Source organism: Dendrobates tinctorius, unplaced genomic scaffold (assembly GCF_039654945.1).
Source record: "Dendrobates tinctorius isolate UK_male_01 unplaced genomic scaffold, ASM3965494v1 ptg000197l, whole genome shotgun sequence".
NCBI classification, from domain to species: Eukaryota; Metazoa; Chordata; class Amphibia; order Anura; family Dendrobatidae; genus Dendrobates; species Dendrobates tinctorius.
In genome coordinates, this window is record NW_027361864.1 from 4,063,784 (window position 1) to 4,087,466 (window position 23,683).

The window sequence follows — 23,683 nt, forward strand, 5'->3', positions numbered from 1 at the left end:
GTGCACGTTTTGGGAATCACTGTGCAGGGCCCAGGAGGGCTTCCCGCAGCCCCCAGAGGATTGTGAGATACAAACAGTCTCCGCATTCAGCACCTTACGTCAGTCTTTCCGTATGGAGGAGATGTGAGCTCATCACACACTGGAGCGCAGCTCCTCAGCGAGAGTAGAGCACTGCCCTGTACTATAAGCACTGACTACATCAAATACAGACACACACATTGCATTGTATTCAATGGTGGTGTGCACAGGTCAGGTTTCTTACATGGACCCTCTGTCCGGGTGATAAACCCACAGACACGTCAGTTTTTTGGGGCAGCACGGCCTAAAAACATTCCGCACTCGTGCACACTGATAACACATGGATGACATCCGTGTGTCAAAAGTGTGACACATACCGGCGCCTGGGAAAAGCGGTGCAGTTCGCGCTGATACCAGGTACTGGTGACAGGTCTCATCATTGTCGCTTGAGCTCACCGAGATAAGCGCAACCAGGTGACAATGATGGGGAGTTGTATTCAGCACCCACTGTGTTCCTCCTTTGCAAAATAAAGAAATAAATATATATATATATATATATATATATATATATATATATATATATATATATATATATATATATATATTTATTAAAAAACACAGCATGGGCTTCCATATAATTTTCAAAACCAGCAGAGGGAAAGCCCACGGCTGGGGACTGATGTTATCCTGAGACAAGTGACAATATTCCATAAGGTTCCCAAGTCATTAATAACAGCTCACAGCTGTTTGCTTAACCTTTCGAGGTGAATCTACGGGGGTACATGAGAAACAAAAAAAATGACGTAGGGTCCCTCTATAAAATTTAAACCAGCAAAGACTAAACAGACAGCTATAGATTGATATTAATAGCCTGGGCAGGGGTCAGAGATATTGCCCCCACCGCAGGCTACTAACATCAGCCCTCAGCCGTCCCAGAAATGGAGCATCCATGGTGCTTAGCCTTGCTCTTCCCACCTGTCCTGTGGCGGTGGCAAGTGGAGTAATAGGGTTGGGGTTGATGTTTGATGTCACCTTTGTATTGTCAGGTCACATCAAGCCCAGGAGTTAGTAGTAAATTTGCAAATAATCACACAGCAATAATAAAGTCCTTTATTTGAAATCATACAAAGCATACTGTTTTACACATTTAAAAAAAAGAAAAAAACACAACACACAAGAACAAAAACACACAGTCATACTCACCGTATGCCTAAATCCATTGAAGACCTTGTCACCTGTAAAAATATTAAAAATTGCACACGGACCTCACCACTTTTGTTTTTTTATTTCTGTACACGAGTCACCAGGACGTGTGAAGGAGGCCTTGAGATGAAGCATCCCAACCTCATGCACAGTGCTGCTTTTCTGAGATTTTAGGGACTTTTATGGAGACTTGCAAACTCCTTGTGAGGCCATCCCCTCCCTGGAAGTCATCAACAGAATATTTTAGGAGGGGCAGCGTGCTGATCTTGTCAGTGTTCTACCGATATGTTATCAGTACTCACCTCATTAAATAGGTGCTGGACGGCATTCATAAGATACAGCGAAGAAACCTTCTGGAAACTCTGATAATCAGGCACATTTCCTAATCCATCATCGGCACTCAGTTTTTATGCAAATGTTACCCTAATTTTGCTAATAACTAATGAAACTTGTGTCAGTGTAATCCAGGCCTCAGGAATAAAACAGCCTCTGGCTCTATCTGCAGATTAGGATTTTCCATATTTAACGTAGCCATTAATCATGTCAAGAGGCGACACCAAGGATCATCCGTCTTGGGGTCTAAAATGACTGTTTCTATACAAAGTACAAGATCCTGAAAACATCCTTTTCTATGAAGCCTAGTAACACTGCGTTTGCCCCTTTCTGAATGATGGTGGTCCCCTGGGTGAGAACTAATGGCTGCCATGAGAAGTTACATTTTTTGGGGGGCATCTTAAAAAAAATAAAATTCTATAGAATCACAAATTTCATGTGCTTTGAGTAACGAATTTTGTTTAATTTTTTTTGCCTTTTTCAGGTTTTGTTTCTTGTTTTTCTTTATATTGGAGAAAACTACGGAAACATACTAGAAAAGATTGCTACACCAGGGCGCATGCTGTCTTTTAAAGAAAAAAAAATAAAAAAAATCAAATATATATTAATAAAATTTGCATTAGGTTTCAGAATTCCATATTGTAAAAGTCAACAAAAAAATGTAAATTTAAAAAACAAAACAAATCCACTAATTTTCCTGGGAAACTTAGAATGCAGCAATGTTTGGGATTTTTGGACACCCACCCTGGCCCTTGATGTGTGCCCCAATCATTGGGCACACAGCACTCCCTCCCGAGTGTCCCTGTTCTCTATGGGGGTAGAGAGGAGTGAGCGGCTGCCAGATGATGTCTCATCTCCCCGCAAAACAAATGGATTAAGAACCGTAATTGAATTCCAACCTCCCCATCTTTATCGGGGGGTATTCAGGAGGACCCCAGAAAATGTTAAGAATCATATTTCTTTAGTGCCAACATATCCCATGGCACTTTACAAATCAGAGGGGAAATGTACGAATTATGTAAGACATTACACAATTCAAGCAAAAGTAGTGAGGTCTCTGCTCTCAAGAGCTAACAATCTATAGGGAAATAAGGTGGACACAAAGTAAAAAAAAATAAATAAATTGCTTGTCACGAACGGTCCAGCCGTCAGTATAATAAATAGGGCATTCAAATAACGCTGAATGAAGCAGTCACCAGCCAGTATCTGTACAAATACAGATTCAAAGTGCTATTGATTTGGAGTGTGTGGAAAGAGATGAAACGCGTGACCAGATTCCGAGGAAAAGTTAGGAAGGGAAAACGTAAAAGTTGAATTAGTGAGTTGAGGCTATAGGCCTGTGTAAAGAAATGTGTTTTTAAGGCACTCTAAAATTGTGGCTATAGCGAATTAATTGGATTTTTCAGGGTAATGCATTCCAGTGAACTGGCGCAGCATGAGAGAAGTCCTGGAGATGAAAGTGGGAGGTTGAATTTATAGAGAATGTTAGTCTTGGTTCATTAGTGATAAGGAGGGCACAGGTATTGTGGTAGGCAGATGAGGGTTGTAGATGTAAAAAAAGATGTACGGTAGGTTGGTTCAGAAGTGTGGAGAGTTTTGTGGGTGAGAATGATAAGTTTATATTGGACTTTGTAGCAGATTGGTTAACCAGTGCAATGACTGGCACAGGGTAGAGGCATCTGTGTAGCAGTTGGACAAAAATATGAACCTGACTGTTGCATTCAGGCAGACTACAGAGGGGAGGGTTTAGTAAGAGGGAAACAGATTAGTAGAGGTTTGCAGGTGTCAAGACAAGAGTGCATCAGAGGAATAGTAAGAGATTTTGCAAATTTAGAGAGAAAAAGAGTGAACTCTGGAGATGTTTTTGAGGTGAAGAGGACCTGAATGAGAAAAGGAAAGATCAGAGTCAAACACCAACCCAAGAACGCAGGTGTGCTGCTTAGAAGTAATGGCAGAACCACATGCGGAATAGAAATATTGGGTTTAGATTGGTTTGGAGAGGGGGGAAACAAGTTCATTTTTGGACAAATTCAGCTTCGGATAGAGGGAGAACATGATGTTAGAGACAGCAGAAAGACAATCACAGATTTTGTAGTAATGCAGGGGGTGATGTCAGAAGATGATGTGTATAATTGGGTGTCATCAGTATAAGTGTGGCACTGAAAATAGGCTGATCCCTCCAAATTGGCAAGGATCACTGAAATATCTAAGGTGTATGGGACTTTTAAATACACAAGGTTTTTTGTTTTTTTTATTGAAATGTTAGAAAATCTCTAACAGGCCTTCCTTCCTCCGACCTTCCCCTTGTGTCAGTCTTCATAATAATTTCAGGATTCCATTCACGAGAATGGACAAAGCAAGTAATTGTAGGAGCAACATTTCCTAATGATTCAGGGACGATCAGTGATCACCTTTCACTTCGCTGCAGCTCTGGCTGTGACTTGTGCATTGGAGACACACTCTATTGAAGAGATTTACTGACCATATTCTCTGGATGCCTGAGCTTAACCACTTTTACAAGCTGGGAAGTTTTACAGCGTTGTATTGAGATGCCAGTCAAAAACAGGAAAAAGTAAGAGAAAAAAAAAACAAGCCTAAACTTCCCTGTTGGCAATGTGACCCCTGAAGTGAGGGGGCTGCAGACAGTCGGTAGTGGGTGTAATTTACAGCACTGCTTTTCCTCCTTCATGGAGTAAATGGAGTGTTCATCCTGGACTTCCTGGTTCATGAACTAACTAGAATGAACAAGGAGGATAAAGAAAAGATGCTAGAAAGTAACTGCGTAATAATGCAGAATTATAGCGAACCGTCCAGGATGTATAAAAAGCTGTGTGATGCCCCCTATAGGCGGGTGGTCAGGATTACTTAAACAGCCTGGGTTGGGATATTTTCATAACTCCCATTCACTTCTATTAGATCTATGGACTCATAGCACAGCCCACCGATTCACATTCCCGTCCCGACCACCGCATATTGACAGGTTCTTATAAAACCTGGTATCTGGAAATAAATTAAAAAGGAATCTGTTCGTACGATCAACTCTCATCAGGGATCTATATGAGCACGCAGGTCATAGGATGCTGAATAATATGATATCTTGACATCTGTGATCTGATCTCTTATTCCAGAATAAATTACATTTTTCTTAATATATAAATAAGCCTTTAGGATCTATGGGCCACACATAGATCTCCCCAAGAATCTGCCTATATGACTCAGTGTGAAACATGTAGAGCAGAAGAGCAGACTGTCAGTCATTACATGTCTCACACTGGTAAAATCCTTAGTCATTTATAATACGTTATGAAGGCAGATTCTCAGGGAGATCTATGTGCAGCCCACAGATATTAACAGCTTATTTATATATTAAGAGAAACATGGATTTCTCTGGAATAAGACATCGGATCACACATTCAATTTTCTATGACTTGTGTGCACACATATACGGCCTAGGAGGGTTAATCCTACTGACAGATTCCATTTAAGTTAAAGGGAGGAAAAAAAAAACATTTTAACTTTTCAGACTGTGAAAAGGCCAGTTTTGTCAGACCACACAATTAATTCTGATCCCAGACCCCTAGATTATTTAGATTCCAGACTGTATACCCAAAATAAATGCAGACATTGGTCCGGAGCCCTGCGCAAGAACCAGGACGAAGGAAAAATAATCTAGGTGTTAAGTTAGTGACACGCAAGCAACCAAGATGCTACTTAGTGTTAGGACCTTGTATACAGGGCCCTGGAGAATCTGATGTGGCACAACTATTTACACCACTGCCAGGCTTTATTGTACTGCGCATGTGCAAGCCAAGTGTACAAACCAGCACAGCGGAGGCCCAGCAAAAGACAGCGGAGGCCCAGCAAAAGACAGTGTGCTAAACCATGGTTGGCAAAAGCTTTTCTTTGTATTATAATACTACAGACAGCGTATCCCCTCCATTTACCGCCTTGTCTGTGTGTATATACATGTTCTGTATATATGCACAAGTGCGGCGAGACCAGGGCCGGCGTCAGCACCCGGGCAAGTGCTGGGGCCTTGGCGAGATGGGAGGGCCCACTCACGCTGTCTGGGATACCCGCCGGCTGCCGCCACGCCCCCCATGTACTGACCCCATCATGCGCCCTCCGCGAGGGACCCACGCAGTGACGCTGCCCCTTACAGCCAGCAATGATCATCGCTTCCTTCGGCTGTAATCTTGTGTGCGGTGCCAGCACAGGACCTGTGATGAGGTCACAGGAGGGGAGGAGTCGGGTCACATGATCAGGGTGGCTGCAGGACTCTGCTGTGCTGGTCGCTTTTCATTATGGTGCTGGTCTGGATGGATGAGGTAAAGTTTGTGTGGGACAGTGGGGTCAGGAGGGGTTTAACAAGGTGGATGTAGCAGAGCCGTGTGTGTACTTGTGTGGCGTCAGGGAGGGGTTTAACAAGGTGGATGTAGCAGAGCCGTGTGTGTACTTGTGTGGGGTCAGGAGGGGTTTACAAGGTGGATGTAGCAGAGCCGTGTGTGTACTTGTGTGGGGTCAGGAGGGGTTTACAAGGTGGATGTAGCAGAGCCGTGTGTGTACTTGTGTGGGGTCAGGGAGGGGTTTTACAAGGTGGATGTAGCAGAGCCGTGTGTGTACTTGTGTGGGGTCAGGGAGGGGTTTAACAAGGTGGATGTAGCAGAGCCGTGTGTGTACTTTGTGTGGGGTCAGGGAGGGGTTTAACAAGGTGGATGTAGCAGAGCCGTGTGTGTACTTTGTGTGGGGTCAGGGAGGGGTTTAACAAGGTGGATGTAGCAGAGCCGTGTGTGTACTTGTGTGGGGTCAGGGAGGGGTTTAACAAGGTGGATGTAGCAGAGCCGTGTGTGTACTTGTGTGGGGTCAGGGATGGGTTTAACAAGGTGGATGTAGCAGAGCCGTGTGTGTACTTGTGTGGGGTCAGGGAGGGGTTTAACAAGGTGGATGTAGCAGAGCCGTGTGTGTACTTGTGTGGGGTCAGGGAGGGGTTTAACAAGGTAGATGTAGCAGAGCCGTGTGTGTACTTGTGTGGGGTCAGGGAGGGGTTTAACAAGGTAGATGTAGCAGAGCCGTGTGTGTACTTGTGTGGGGTCAGGGAGGGGTTTAACAAGGTGGATGTAGCAGAGCCGTGTGTGTACTTGTGTGGGGTCAGGAGGGGTTTACAAGGTGGATGTAGCAGAGCCGTGTGTGTACTTGTGTGGGGTCAGGAGGGGTTTTACAAGGTGGATGTAGCAGAGCCGTGTGTACTTGTGTGGGGTCAGGAGGGGTTTACATGGTGGATGTAGCAGAGCCGTGTGTGTACTTGTGTGGGGTCAGGGAGGGGTTTTACAAGGTGGATGTAGCAGAGCAGTGTGTGTACTTGTGTGGGGTCAGGGAGGGGTTTAACAATGTGGATGTAGCAGAGCCGTGTGTGTTCTTGGGTGGGGTCAGGAGGGGTTTACAAGTTGTACGGAGCAGAGCTGTGTGTGTACGAGGTGTACGGAGCAGAGCCGTGTGTGTACGAGGTGTACGGAGCGGCGAAGCCGTGTGTGTACGAGGTGTACGGAGCGGCGAAGCCGTGTGTGTACGAGGTGTGTGGAGCAGAGCTGTGTGTGTACGAGATGTATGGAACGGAGCCCTGTGTGTACAGAGCTGAGCCGTGTGTTTATGGAGCGGAGCGGAGCAGAGCCGGGGGTGTACGGAGTGAAGCTGCGTGTGTACAAGGTGTACGGAGCGGAGCCGTGTGTGTACGAGGCATACAAAGCGGAGCCGTGCGTGTACGAGGTGTATGGTGGGGAGCATTTATACCTCACGAGTCCCAACTGTCCCGGATCCAGCGAGACAGTCCCGATTTTGAGAGAGAGACTGCCCCAGCCAGGAGCTTACTTTCCCCGCGGGACACAGGAGTACACAGCAGAGACCCAAGGAGCAATTTAAAACTTGCACGTAACGTTCTACCGGAAGTGACGTGCTGGAAGCTGACCAGAAATTAGGTCATTTCAGTAGGAGATTGTGACGGAACCATGGAGGCACTTCAGGGAATGCTTCAGATCCATCACCGTGTCCTCCTCTGACAGCGGACAGCGAGATCGCCTTGGAATCGGGGATGTCGGCCATGTGAGCGGATCATGATATGTCCTGCACCAGGAGGCTCAGGTAGGCACTACAATGGGAGCTGGGCTGCTATAGTATCTTTATAGAATTTTTCTCTCTCTGTTCTTTCGCTCTCTGTTCTCTTTCTTTCTGTCTCTGTTCTTTCTCTGTCTGTTCTCTTTCTCTCTCTGTTCTTTCTTTCCCCTCCTTTTTCTCTCTCTCCCTGTTCTTTTTTTCTGTCAACTCTTTTTCTCTCTCCGTTCTTTCTTTCCCCTTTTTTCTCTCCCTCTCTGTTCTTTATTCCCCTCTCTCTCTCTCTTTTTCTCTGTTCTTTTTTTCTGTCCACTCTCTCTTTGTTCTTTTTCTCTCTTTCTTTCTTCTTTCTTTCCCCTCTTTCTTTCTCTTTCTCTGTTCTTTTCTCTCTGTTCTTCCTTTCTTTCTCTCTTTCTCTGTTCGTTCTTTCTATGTTCTTTCTTTCTCTCTCTGTATCTTTCTCTGTTCTTCCTTCCATTCTCTTTCTTTCTCTGTTCTTTATTTCCCCTCTCTTCTTTCTTTCATGCGTACACTACTAATCAGTAGCCTCCATCACATGAACGTGTTTTGCCACAGAGCGAGTGTCCGTGTGGATCACATGCGTGTCCGTGTGATCCACACAGAGAGAAGTCAGTTTTTGGCCGTCACCACGGATGTCACACGGCATGAGTCGTGGTATGTGTTAAGGGGGGGCCAACAGACTTTTTCGCCCAGGGCCCTCAAAAACCTGGAGCCGGCCCTGGGCGAGACTATCTGCAGTGACACAGCGCAGCTCATACACAATCTTACAGTCTCCCTTCATGGGGAGGTTAGTATGGCAGACACAGGCCACATAATAACTGGACAATATTAATCCCGGGCAGAGCGCCCTATTGTTGTCTTAATAGAGTTTCATCCCCTGCCACAGACAACTCGAGCGAGCGCCTGATCCAAGGTAATAATCCGGTGCGGGAAAAGACCGGAGCGGAGCACCGTGAAGACGTTACCATCTTGCTGCCTATTGTGTCCTGTGAATTGAATATTTTTAAACTACAAGGGATTGAAAAGCCTCCCGGCGGGGGATTTACTGGTCACAATATATCACAGCGCAGGAGCTGCAAGGAAGAAAAGCGGCGAGTGAGAACGCGATACACCGACTGAATGAGACTAATGATAGCAAAATACAAGAAAAACTTGACATAAAGGGCCATAAAAGCCACCCGGCAGGAGGCCGCGGGTATAAAGCGCACACTCCACAGAGGAGCGCGAGGCATGGAAGCCGCCCCGGCCTCCATATTGTTTCTAGGTCTGCGAATCAGATCTGAGGTCTGAGGTAGTCACCGCCGCTGTCTGTGGACAGCAATCACCGCACAGATCTCATTTCACCGGGCCACTAAGAAATGACAGCACGGTGAATGGTCGCCACGAGTAATGAGGGCACTTTTACTTTCAGTTTCATAAACCCCATATTAACCAAAAACTGAACATTCACCTGAAAACTGAGCGTTGGCCTCTGTATCCTGCAGGCGAATTCCATGAGCAAATACATACGTTGGGTTCAATCCGTCACTTATGGACACAGCCACAATATTAAAGGGGTTCTCTACCCCTGACAGATTTTTCTTCAAAACCATCTATCGACCATCCGCCGATCTCAGTACATCCTCTCCCAAACGGACGGGTGTGTGACCGACGCGGCGCTGACCAATGTGTGATTGGTTTCACTTGTTGCGTGTCCTCATGGCCCGGTCACAATGTGCAGAAACAGTTTCTCTACATCATGTGGACATTTGACCACTGCAGCCGATCACTGTTCACAGCGCTGACGCGTTGGTCACATGCTGTCAGATGCCCAAAAATCGGCTGGAACAGATACTATAGAGGCTGAATCCAGGTAATGATGTTTTAAACGCACGCTAGGGCAGAGAATTCCTTAAGGGAGGATAGACAGTGGAGAATCCCTTTAAGAGCGTGCCAACTATTTTTGGGGCACTCTGTAGGCAGAAGGGTGCTCAGTTTGGATCAAAAGTGGCGATTTTTCACGCTTAGTTGAGCATGGCCCGGTAAGATAACACAGCAACAAACCCTCAGCTGTGAAAAATCAAATCAGAAGGCTGGACAATGGTGAAGAAGTGAAATAATATACAGACTCCCTCCCAGGAGATCGCCGCAGCCATCACTGAGGCCTGCGCCAGCGAGGAAGTTCTAGGACAGCAGCTCAGAGCCGCCAGATCCACAGGATAAGAGGATTACCCGTCTTTATATGGAGAAGAAAAAAAACAGAATTCACTCTTCTGAAAACAATTGTGACAGATTAATAAAAATCTGACGAAGAAAAAAAAAAAAAAATCAATTACAGTAGGCAAGGAAAAAAAATGTGACCCCTGTAATGACAAATTATGTGAACAGACCCAGAGCGTTTCACTGATTCACACGCAGATCCGAATGCCTGGTCTGTGAATCTTAGAGATTGTCCTAATCAACAATTTTGTTTTAAACGATCCATTGCCGTCTCGGCTAGTGGTTTTGGTGCAAATTCAATGCCAAAAATTCACAAGCATTTATTTTTACTCACTTATATAGGGCCATCATTTCCACATCAACTTACAGACATCTGTCCCCATTGGGGCTCACAATCTAGATTCCCTATCAGCATGTGATTGAAATGTGGGAGGAAAGCGGAGACCCCGGGGGAAACCCACGCAAACACGGGGAGAACATACAAACTCCTTGCAGATGTTGTCCTTGGAGGAATTTGAACCCAGGACCCCCAGCTCTGCAAGGCTGCAATGCTAACCACTGAGCCACCATGATGCCCACAATAGCTCTAAATCAGAATGAGAAAAACGTGACTACAGTGCAAGCCGCTTTTTCATGCGTTTTAACATATGCTTTACAAAAAAAAAAAAAAAAAAAAATCATACCATTCTGTAATGTCGATGACCATTGTCCAAATGGGACATTAGAGCATATGGACCTCACAGAGGGGTATTCGCTGCTCGGGACATCCCGCTGATGAATATCCCCCACACATGAATGGTCTCAGGATGCTGCACTGTTGGCGGACACAGGACTCACAGCAGTGCTCACCTTTTCTTCTCCGGACAATTATTCTTTCAGATGTCAGGAGAGGGCTTCAGCAGAGAAAATACAGGATGTACAGGAATGGAACTTCAAAGGACTGGGGTACAGTTATTTCGTCTGATGAAGCCCCCTTAGACCAATGTTGCACATCGAAGGTGATTTCTAGGCCAAAAAGAAAAAGTCTACAGTCATTTTAGGCGAGTGCAGAATCATGACTGCGTGAAGTGAGCGCACTGTCACACGACCAACACGCATGAGATTTGGATACTTGTGTTCACCAGATTCTCATCCGCTGCGCTCAATAGTGAGTTTAGAGAAACGGTTAAATTACGGTCATCATGTGACAGCAACAATGGAAATCTCATGAGTGACATCTACAGGGTAATCGCGACAGTGTGCACATTGCACGATGTCACGATTCGGCAATCTGCAGCCACAGACTTCTCTTTTCAGCCCAGACACCCCTTTAAGTGTTCAGTTTTGCACAGATTAAAACTGTTTTTTTGGTGACTGGTGATTTTTCTAAATGAATCTCATTAACAAAAGCGGTCAGAAGTGTTCCTAACGCCTTCTAAAGGAGCAGATGTTTAAGTCTGAAGTTCAGGGTTCTGGGATCCCACTACACTCCTTGCAATAATCCAGCGCTGCGGAGCTCGGCTGTTCACATGTCACACGCAAGCCATAAAATAGAGACATGTGGGTATTTTTTGTTTTTAGCTTTTAAATTGGCGTCGCGGATCAAAATTAGCCATACACTGATGAAACACAGTCCATGAGAAATATCACAGATCTTATAGGACTGGCTGCACTGACACACTGTAACAGGCCCCGCAGCTGTGTGATAGGTAATCATGGGTTCACCGCACGATCACATTCACTGACATGGAGGAACAGTACGCAGTTGAAACACAAACGTATAGAAGTTAAAAAGTTCCGCAACTTTCTAAGATTCCGCCTGGAACATTGGGGGTTAAAGCGTTAGTGTCGGTGAAGGAACATAGAAAAGTGGTGACTAAGATCCTCCATGGAGAAGAGCCAGAAATCCGAGGATCCATAGCGCTACATTGTCAGAGGCATAATACATCAGCGGGTGCGGTGGATGAACGGGCGGCCCCCGCTCCTCTCGATGAGACCCTTTTATCTACGCAGGCGGAGGATGCACAAAGATCTAATCCACAGAACATGAAACGCGTCGGAATCTGAAGCCGCAGCGACCTATAAAATGGAAGGTTACAGGGGGCTTTTTTGCATTCTCGAAAATAGGACAAAGGGGGTCTTCTTAAAAGGAGAACAGAAGCGAAAATCTAGATTATAACAATACAGCAGAGAGGAGCAGCTGATATTGGGGTAATGTAACTGGAGATGGCGTACCCTACAGTCAACTCCAAACTGCTGATAACAGAGAGCAATAGACTGTATACAGTGTATTACCCCAGCAGGAAACGGGCCGCACAGAATGAGCTTCGCTGGATTTATCAAACCTGCAAATGGATGGAGGTACAAAGATAAAGGTGGAAGGCATCACATTTAAAAAGAGGCACGCTACCTATAAATAAAATAATATACAGGACTGATCTGAGATTGATGACCTGTCGGAGTACAACACCCACCAGGCGACACCTGGTGCAGCGGCAGCCTGATGCGTACAATGGACACAGTGGGCACAGCTCCACGCACGGTGTAGTGGCCCTTCGTGGGTACAGATCACACTTTAATAAGCTTTTCAGGTTCAGAAAACTCATCCCCAGGAGGATATAGACTAAAATTATTAAAAATAAATAAATAATAATTCACCGGCCCTAGATCCTGAGCTGCAGCCAATCACGTCAACAGCGCTGCAGCCAATCTGTTCACTCAATGGCTTGTATCATTTCCTCGGGGAGAGCCATGAGCTCTCAGATTGGCTGCAGCACATGACGCCAGCACAGCAGACAATAACAGACACCGCAAGCAGCGGAGGAGACTCAGCACAGGACACCTTTAGGGCGAGCCTCGCCTCAGGGGTTTTCTAAAACCAGAAAATCCCTTTAAAGATAATATATTATTAATGATAATAAATAATCACAATATCACTTTCAGATAATCCCTTTAAAGTGGTTCTTCAGATTAAAAAACCCACGTTCATATAAATAGTGGTGACCTGTGAGATAGGAGGGGGGTCTTCTGTTCAGGACGGCAGGTTCAAAGACTCTCTCCGTGGACTTCCTAGCCAACAAACTACTGATCTGAATAGACATGGTATAATGCCATAACTAGCCTGTAGGTGCTGCAGCAAAAAAAAAAAAAAACACCGGCTATCACACTTCCATGTGCAGCACAGATAATCGCTGGAGGTTCCACCAAGGTGACGACATCTTTTTGTGAAGGGAGCATTTTAACAAGTAGAGATTGTAGAACTCTTACTACAGGAATTCATGTGTGGTTCATGTATGCTGTCATAACAGGCACCACTTGCAGCTTTCACCTCAGGGCACTGTCAGCTCTGCTCTTCTCAACCTACACTGATTGTGTCCTGCGATTAAAGCTTTAAGAGGTGTTTGTGATGACACATTGCTCTGCTCTACTCAGTAGATGTAGTCAGATCATGGTGGAGAGCAAGGCTGGGTTGTCATTGCATGCATGTATCAGAGGAGAAAGCCTGTTCTAAGTTTTTTTTTGTTTTTTTTTTAAACCCTTGAATGATTTTGATTCGACATCATCATACAGGGGTAAAAGGAACCACCCCTAAATATGAATCTCTACTAGCGCCACTTGAAGGACACATTAGAATCTAAACTTTACAAGTTAAGATCTCTACAATGGCAATGAGAAAGCAAATATATTTCATTTATTCAGCTCTGCGACCACTATTCCATGACCTGGCCAGTTTAATCTGCAAAATGGCTGAAAGATCCTTTCAAAGTATTTTTTTTTCATATTCGGTTGTTTTGTTTTATTGCATGGTGTCTTGACGCTCAGTTACAGCCACCGTTTCTAGCGTTTTTACTGGAACACATTGGTGTTTATCAGCTGCTTGGTTTCTATTTTGTATATAGATTTATTGGCTCTTGCACTTTAGATTGTTTTGTACCTATGTGGTGGTTATCTCCTCACTGACACTATAGTTTGACCAGAATTTTTGTATATCACAGTACTGTTACATCTCAGCTACCAGGGCCATGCACAAGTGAAGACTCTGGAATCCCCCCATAGCACTGATGAACACAGACATAAAAGAGCCCCTGTGTAAGAACAGTATATGGGCCCTTTGCAGTCCATGAGCTCATCATAATGTATAATTCCTCACGTTTTGGAGGTAGAAATTGGCCCCCTTATCTAGTAGGGCCCCTGTGTGGCTGCACAGGTTGCACCAATGTAGTGTCCACAGCCGCCCCTGCCCCATACACCCTAGATAGCTGTAAACCAAAACGATGGCAGTCATCTCGCCCAGGACCCAAGAGCTCGCTCTGACGAGCGCTCCTGTGATCACTACAAGAGAGTCATCACGAGACATCTCTTAGACAGTCTAACAGTCTGAGAAAGGACAAGCCGTATTCTTATCTCCCCAGGAACATTATCTGTCGAGGAAGAGTTGGGGGCACCCCCATACACAGACTTCTGCCAAACCCATTGATATTGACAGGTTCAGTAGTTGTTAGTGATTGTGTACAGAGAGGCCTATATTCTTTTACAGTCACCATATATTTTTGGTAAGTGTGGATACAGGGCTCCACTACTTTTTTACCCTTTCATCAACTATGTCACCCATGATGTCAAATTACGAGATGCTTCTTGGTGTTTCCAAGTTAATATAAAACACAGAAAGGGATGCATTTAAAAAGAGGGACCTAACAATCCAAGCTGTGCCAAAACTAATATGCGGACAGTAAACCCATATCAAAAGCACATACCAACAAATATCATGAAATCTGTATAAAAGGACAAGGTTTAAACTATAATTATTTTTTACAAAATATGCATTATCAGTTTTTGGTCCAACCAATTTCCCCTAGTAATCAAGTGTGCCTACATAATGACAGGAGCAAACCCCCCGATAAATACAGGCTGTAAATAACATTCCCCCCGCAAAAAAAAAAAAAATTGTAAAATAGGGGGAAACAATTTACCTGACACCAAGAGTCCTGCCCGCCGCACAGACAATGGATTCCCTCTGCCCCGACGCGCGTTTCGCTTCACTTATTCTCACGAGTCACTTGCTCAAAAATGTGATTTTGTAAAAATTCCTGAGCTTCCCCCGATTCTGGTGCTCTTTTCTGTTTTGCTCTATGTCCCTCCATTGCAGAGATATTCACATTTGTTTCTTCTGGAGCACAATATGTGAAATCTATGCTTTGCAGACTGGTGGGCGTTTCTTCAGAATCTTCTCTGGGGGCATGTGCTTTCACCCTTCCCCCTCCCAGACGCAGCCAATCACAGCTCAGCAGCCTCTGAAACTTATAGACTGTTAGATCAGATGTTGAGATGTTATTGGTTGCATCTGGGAAGGAGGGAGCGGTGAACGCGCACGCCCCCAGAGATGACTCCGAACAAATGCCCAAGTGGACTGCAAGCAGAAACTTCACATACTCCTCTTCAGAAGAAACAAACATAAATATCTCTGCAATGGAGAGACGCAGCGAAAAACGGAAAAGAGCGTCAGAATCAGAGGATCTCTGGGATCTTACAGGTATTTAGTTTTTTGAGAAAGCAACACATCTTTAAAAAAAAGAGGTTATATGTTACGCATGTGGGTGTGCACATAACAGTTTTGTGTGTTTCTTTACATTTTGGTATCTAGGCAGAACATGCTTGACATCTCTCCATCACGCGGTGTAGAGTATAACAGTTTACTTTACAAGTCATGTGGGAAAACCGTCATTACTGAGCCGCTATATCCAGTGCCAGAAATAGGAAGTTAAAGATGACTGGTGTTGGAATCCTCTCTTGTACGGACTAGACGGATCGCACGCTGTCTGCAGCGCTGTGAATAAAACACCTGCGGTGCAAATCCCTCCAATCACAGCTGCCCGACATCCTGCCACTGATTTAAATAGACAGCAAAGCTAGAGAATAAGAAATGTAGTCTCATATTTATCACAGGAACGTAGGTGAAAATTCAGTGCTTTCTATTATCCCCTTCATGTGGTATTTTTGGTTTTGCGTTTTCGCTTTTCCCTCCCCTTCTTCCCAGAGCCATAACTTTTTTTTATTTTTCTGTCAATATGGTCATGTGAGGGCTGTTTTTTTGCAGGACCAGTTGTACTTTTGAACCACACCATTGGTTTCATCATATCATGTCCTGGAAGAAGGGGAAAAGAATTTAAAGTGAAGTGAAATTGCACAAAAAAGTGGAATCCCACACTTGTTTTTTATTTGGCGTTTTTACTAGGTTCACTAAATGCTAAGACTGACCTGCCATCATGATTCTCCAGGTCATTACGAGGTCATAGACACCAAACAGGTCTAGGTTCTTTTCTATCTATGTGGTGAAAAAAAAAATCCAAACTTTATTAAAAATTGGTGCCATTTTCCGCGATACGTAGCGTCTCCATTTTTTTTGCGGGCCGAGCTGACGTTTTTAATGATACCATTTTGGTGCAGACACGATCTTTTGATCAGTCGTTATTGCACTTTAATGCAATGTCGCGGCGACAAAAAAAAACGTAATTCTGGCGTTTTGATGTTTTTCTCTCTACGCCGTTTAGCGATCAGGTTAATCCTTTTTTTAATTGATAGATCGGGCGATTCTGAATGCGGCGAGTTATATTTTTTTACTTTTTTTATTTATTTTTTTTTATTTTGGCATGCTTCAATAGCCTCCATGGGAGACTAGAAGCTGCCATAACCCAATCGGCTCTGCTACATACAGGCGATGATTACAGTCATGGCCAAAAGTTTAGAGAATGACACAAATATTATATTTTCACATGATCTGCTGCCCTCTGGTTTTTATGTGTGTTTGTCAGATGTTTTTGTCACATACAGAAATATAATTGCAATCATATTATGAGTAACAAAAGGTTATATTGACAGTTAGAATGAGTTAATGCAGAAAGTCAATATTTGCAGTGTTGACCCTTCTTCTTCAGGACCTCTGCAATTCTCCCTGGCATGCTGTCAATCAACTCCTGGATCAAATCCTGACTGATAGCAGTCCATTCTTGCAAAATCAATGCTTTTATTTTGTCTGAATTTGAAGGTTTTTGTTTGTCCACCCGTCTCTTGATGATTGACCACAAGTTCTCAATGGGATTAAGATCTGGGGAGTTTCCAGGCCATGGTCCCAAAATCTCTATGTTTTGTTCCCTGAGCCATTTAGTTATCACCTTTGCTTTATGGCAAGGTGCTCCATCATGTTGAAAAAGGCATTGTTGATCGCCAAACTGCTCTTGGACGGTTGGGAGAAGTTGCTCTTGGAGGACATTCTGGTACCATTCTTTATTCATGGCTGTGTTTTTAGGCAAGACTGAGAGAGAGCCCATTCCCTTGGCTGAGAAGCAACCCCACACATGAATGGTTTCAGGATGCTTGACAGTTGGCATGAGACAAGACTGGTGGTAGCGCTCACCTGGTCTTCTCCGAATAAGCCGTTTTCCAGATGTCCCAAACAATCGAAAAGGGGATTCATCGGAGAAAATGACTTTACCCCAGTCCTCAGCAGTCCACTCCCTGTACCTCTTGCAGAATATCAGTCTATCCATGATGTTTTTTCTGGAGAGAAGTGGCTTCTTTGCTGCCCTCCTTGAGACCAGGCCTTGCTCCAAGAGTCTCCGCCTCACAGTGCGTGCAGATGCACTCACACCTGCCTGCTGCCATTCCTGAGCAAGCTCTGCACTGCTGGTAGCCCGATCCCGCAGCTGAAACACTTTTAAGAGACGGTCCTGGCGATTGCTGGTCTTTCTTGGCCGCCCTGGAGCCTTTTTGGCAACAAGGGAACCTCTCTCCTTGAAGTTCTTGATGATGAGATAGATTGTTGACTGAGGTGCAATCTTTCTAGCTGCGATACTCTTCCCTGTTAGGCCATTTTTGTGCAGTGCAATGATGACTGCACATGTTTCTTTAGAGATAACCTTGGTTAACAGAAGAGAAACAATGATGCCAAGCACCAGCCTCCTTTTAAAGTGTCCAGTGGTGTCATTCTTACTTAATCATGACAGATTGATCTCCAGCCCTGTCCTCATCAACACCCACACCTGTGTTAATGGAGCAATCACTGAAACGATGTTAGCTGGTCCTTTTAAGGCAGGGCTGCAATGATGTTGAAATGTGTTTTGGGGGATAAAGTTCATTTTCTAGGCAAATATTGACTTTGCAAGTAATTACTGTTAAGCTGATCACTCTTTATAACATTCTGGAGTATATGCAAATTGCCATTAGAAAAAATGAAGCAGTAGACTTTGTAAAAATTAATATTTGTGTCATTCTCAAAACTTTTGGCCATGACTGTAGATCGCCTGCATGTAGCAGAATACCTCACTTGCTATGAGCACCAACCACGGGGTGGAGCTCATAGCAATCTGGCAGTGACAACCATAGAGGTCTCCAGGAGGCCTCTGGTTGTCATGCCAACCCATCGGTGACCTGCGATCACGTGATGGGGGTCACCGACGGGCGAATTTCTATCACGACTGCCCGAAATGCATGTTAAATGCCGCTGTCAGCAGTTGACAGCAGCATTTAATGGGTTAAACGTGATTCCTCCTGTGGCTGTTAGTGGCACATGTCAGCTGTTCAAAACAAGGGGAGAACTAAAACTAACATAATAGGGGTTTTACGATTTTGAAAAATATAAAAAGTAAACTGTGCCTTACTCACCCCTCCAGGGTCCAGCGCTGAGTCTCCGGTGCCTGGTATGGTCTGCATTACTCCAGTCACATCAATAGCGCTTCGGCCAATCAGCATTTCGTGCTGTCAACTCGGGCAGAGCTCAGTGATCGGCTGCAGCGCTGCAGATCATCATCCGTGCTGCTGGCACAGATGCTGACTACAGCCATCACTGTCTGTGTAGTTGCGGCTACGGAGGGCTGACGGGATAATTGCGCTCATTATTATAGATGAGGATTATTACATATCGGAGGGGTCTGGGAATACACTGGGGTCATGAGCCATGCATGCACCCCGCCATATGTGCCAGACTCCACCGCCATACACCGACTGTACGCCTGTTCCCAGAAACACAAAGGACTGTGCAGCCATGAATGAGATCTGCCGGGAAATCCGAGCAGACAATGAGAAATCACAACAAAGCAACGCCAGACACCTGGAAATGCCACATCCCCACTCCCACAGCGACATGAGTGGGACATGCACAGATCGCCACAGGAGGGCGCTGCACAGAAGTATTCCGGTAATCCGGCACCATCGTCACTGACTCCGCATTATCAGCACTTACATGATATATTCCGGATTACAGGAATTTCTAACATGTACATATAAAGCATACATGACCCCTGCAACAACATAGGGGGGGTCACACATCCCCCCTCCAGGCAGAGCATATCAATGCTATAGGATTTGAATGGACTGACACAAGCGAGGCGCGACGGTGCCCACAAGGAGTATTAGGCAGAATGGACGCTATTCACTGAAAGCAAGCAGAGACCTCAACAACGAGCCCATTTTATTATAAGACCCGGGGGAAGAGTCTTCACAAATGCACCAGATTCATGATATTCAGAACTTTTGCTGCAGTATTTGCATCCCCTCTATATAGAGGAAGCGGATCCATTCCACCCCAGGGCAGAGCCTGAGAGGAAACGGACGAAAGCCTGGCATCTACAGAGCAGAGATTCCAGCGTGCCGCCCCCTACAGGGCAACAACAGCACCCACACAGTCAAGATTAACGCTAATGAGATGCAACAAGCCGTCAATCATAGGACGACCCCCGGAGCTGTCAATCATCTGACTATAAACCACAAGAATACAGATTCTTAAAGGGCAAGACGGGGGCACCAGAGAGCCCAGCACTCACCTCGCACACACAGGAGAGACATGGCTGTCAGTGGGGATCACGCCAAGGAACATGAGGCGAGTAGGGCCATCCTGCAGGAGAAATCAGAAGCATTAATACCCGGGTAACACTGATGCCACCAGGGCACAGAAGAGCGGCAGGGCACAACTGGTGAAATACCAACTAGGGAGAGGTGAGGGTAGGAGATTAATGGGGAGAGCATATGCCTGTACATTATACACAGGCCGGGGGGATATAACCGTGGCTTGCCTTACACACGGGGGGGGATAAGACCGTGGCTTACACACAGGAGGGGGGGGGGAATAACACCGTGGCTTACACACAGGAGGGGGGGGAATAACACCGTGGCTTACACACAGGGGGGGGGGGAATAACACCGTGGCTTACACACAGGGGGGGGGGGGGAATAAGACCGTGGCTTACACAGGAGGGGGGGGGGAATAACACCGTGGCTTACACACAGGAGGGGGGGGAATAACACCGTGGCTTACACACAGGAGGGGGGGGGAATAACACCGTGGCTTACACACAGGAGGGGGGGGGAATAACACCGTGGCTTACACACAGGAGGGGGGGTAAGACCGTGGCTTACACACAGGAGGGGGGGGAATAACACCGTGGCTTACACACAGGAGGGGGGGGAATAACACCGTGGCTTACACACAGGAGGGGGGGGGGAATAAGACCGTGGCTTACACACAGGAGGGGGGGATAAGACCGTGGCTTACACACAGGAGGGGGGGATAAGACCGTGGCTTACACACAGGAGGGGGGGATAAGACCGTGGCTTACACACAGGAGGGGGGATAAGACCGTGGCTTACACACAGGAGGGGGGGGTAAGACCGTGGCTTACACACAGGAGGGGGGGTAAGACCGTGGCTTACACACAGGAGGGGGGGTGGATAAGACCGTGGCTTACACACAGGAGGGGGGGGGGATAAGACCGTGGCTTACACACAGGAGGGGGGGGGGATAAGACCGTGGCTTACACACAGGAGGGGGGGGGGATAAGACCGTGGCTTACACACAGGAGGGGGGGGGGATAAGACCGTGGCTTACACACAGGAGGGGGGGGGGATAAGACCGTGGCTTACACACAGGAGGGGGGGGGGATAAGACCGTGGCTTACACACAGGAGGGGGGGGGGATAAGACCGTGGCTTACACACAGGAGGGGGGGGGGATAAGACCGTGGCTTACACACAGGAGGGGGGGGGGATAAGACCGTGGCTTACACACAGGAGGGGGGGATAACAGGGGATTACACGCGGGGGGGGATATAACAGGGGATTATACGCGGGGGGGATATAACAGGGGATTATACGCGGGGGGGATATAACAGGGGATTATACGCGGGGGGGATATAACAGGGGATTATACGCGGGGGGGATATAACAGGGGATTATACGCGGGGGGGATATAACAGGGGATTATACGCGGGGGGGATATAACAGGGGATTATACGCGGGGGGGATATAACAGGGGATTATACGCGGGGGGGATATAACAGGGGATTATACGCGGGGGGGATATAACAGGGGATTATACGCGGGGGGGATATAACAGGGGATTATACGCGGGGGGGATATAACAGGGGATTATACGCGGGGGGGATATAACAGGGGATTATACGCGGGGGGGATATAACAGGGGATTATACGCGGGGGGGATATAACAGGGGATTATACGCGGGGGGGATATAACAGGGGATTATACGCGGGGGGGGATATAACAGGGGATTATACGCGGGGGGGGATATAACAGGGGATTATACGCGGGGGGGATATAACAGGGGATTATACGCGGGGGGGATATAACAGGGGATTATACGCGGGGGGGATATAACAGGGGATTATACGCGGGGGGGGATATAACAGGGGATTATACGCGGGGGGGATATAACAGGGGATTATACGCGGGGGGGATATAACAGGGGATTATACGCGGGGGGGATATAACAGGGGATTATACGCGGGGGGGATATAACAGGGGATTATACGCGGGGGGGATATAACAGGGGATTATACGCGGGGGGGATATAACAGGGGATTATACGCGGGGGGGATATAACAGGGGATTATACGCGGGGGGGATATAACAGGGGATTATACGCGGGGGGGATATAACAGGGGATTATACGCGGGGGGGATATAACAGGGGATTATACGCGGGGGGGATATAACAGGGGATTATACGCGGGGGGGATATAACAGGGGATTATACGCGGGGGGGATATAACGGGATTATACGCGGGGGGGATATAACAGGGGATTATACGCGGGGGGGATATAACAGGGGATTATACGCGGGGGGGATATAACAGGGGATTATACGCGGGGGGGATATAACAGGGGATTATACGCGGGGGGGATATAACAGGGGATTATACGCGGGGGGGATATAACAGGGGATTATACGCGGGGGGGATATAACAGGGGATTATACGCGGGGGGGATATAACAGGGGATTATACGCGGGGGGGATATAACAGGGGATTATACGCGGGGGGGATATAACAGGGGATTATACGCGGGGGGGATATAACAGGGGATTATACGCGGGGGGGATATAACAGGGGATTATACGCGGGGGGGGGTATAACATAACATTTGGGGGATACACTAACATAACCGCACAGGCAGGGGGCGCAGTGCACACAGCGGGGCATTACCAGCAGGGATGGAGGCAGATAACTCAGGCACTGAGGAGGCGGCAGCACAGGCGCACGGAGAAGAGGAGCCGCCGGGAGAAGTGCAGCGAAGTTATAAAAGAACGGAGCCCGGTCCCCGGAGTCGCCGCTCACCTCCGCTCTGCACCCGGTCCCAGTCCCGGCCGCTGTCACTCGGCGGACAATCCCTGACAGCAGGTGCTCGCCAGGCGGACACAACAGTCAGCGTGAGGGGAAAGATCCCGAGTCCCGACTCCTGCTCCTCCTACTCCAATACACACAACACACACCCCTCTCCTCCCTGCATGGTTCAGCTCACCTCCGGCAGCCCCAGGGGAAGGCCCGACCCATCCCACAGTCACACAGGGGGAGCAAAGGCGGTGGAATGACACCGCACAGGTGACAGGGATGATTGACGTGGAGCTGGTGTGGTAGCCAATAGTGGTGAAGAGGCGTGTTCATGCGACAGGTGGGCGTGGTCGCTGACTGAAATGGTACAGGAGGGCGATCCACTGCTGTGTTCCTCCGCGGGGCGGAGCGCACCTGTCTGCGGTGCAGGGATACGCTCACCTCGAGAACTATTTTGTAGTAGTTTATGTAAATCTATTATGTGTGATACTGTCCCCTGAGCGGAGGTATCCAAGCCTGGTATGCGATGCTGTCCCCTGAGCGGAGGTATCTAAGCCTAGTATGTGATACTGTCCCCTGAGCGGAGGTATCTAAGCCTGGTATGCGATGCTGTCCCCTGAGCGGAGGTATCTAAGCCTAGTATGTGATACTGTCCCCTGAGCGGAGGTATCTAAGCCTAGTATGTGATACTGTCCCCTGAGCGGAGGTATCTAAGCCTAGTATGTGATACTGTCCCATGAGCGGAGGTATCTAAGCCTAGTATGTGATACTGTCCCCTGAGCGGAGGTATCTAAGCCTAGTATGTGATACTGTCCCCTGAGCGGAGGTATCCAAGCCTGGTATGCGATGCTGTCCCCTGAGCGGAGGTATCTAAGCCTAGTATGCGATACTGTCCCCTGAGCGGAGGTATCTAAGCCTGGTATGCGATGCTGTCCCCTGAGCGGAGGTATCTAAGCCTAGTATGCGATACTGTCCCCTGAGCGGAGGTATCTAAGCCTGGTATGCGATGCTGTCCCCTGAGCGGAGGTATCTAAGCCTAGTATGTGATACTGTACCCTGAGCGGAGGTATCTAAGCCTAGTATGTGATACTGTCCCCTGAGCGGAGGTATCTAAGCCTAGTATGTGATACTGTCCCCTGAGCGGAGGTATCTAAGCCTAGTATGTGATACTGTCCCATGAGCGGAGGTATCTAAGCCTAGTATGTGATACTG

The 23,683-nt window shown here is 46.9% G+C and overlaps 1 protein-coding gene across 5 annotated transcripts in view; it reads right to left on the reverse strand.

The window, feature by feature from the left end:
- The window catches only part of UNC13B (unc-13 homolog B), a 409,040-nt gene extending 386,261 nt beyond the window's left edge, over positions 1–22,779 (reverse strand). For 3 of the 5 annotated variants that reach the window (XM_073553142.1, XM_073553141.1, XM_073553138.1), the window contains exons 1-2: positions 22,478–22,649; positions 19,674–19,744 (exon numbers count right to left, since the gene is read on the reverse strand). In XM_073553142.1, the coding sequence (XP_073409243.1) occupies positions 19,674–19,695 (22 nt within the window). In that variant the 5' untranslated portion in view covers positions 19,696–19,744; positions 22,478–22,649. The other 2 variants (XM_073553139.1, XM_073553140.1) reach the window with 2 other exon arrangements.
- Between the last annotated feature and the right edge of the window lie 904 nt (positions 22,780–23,683).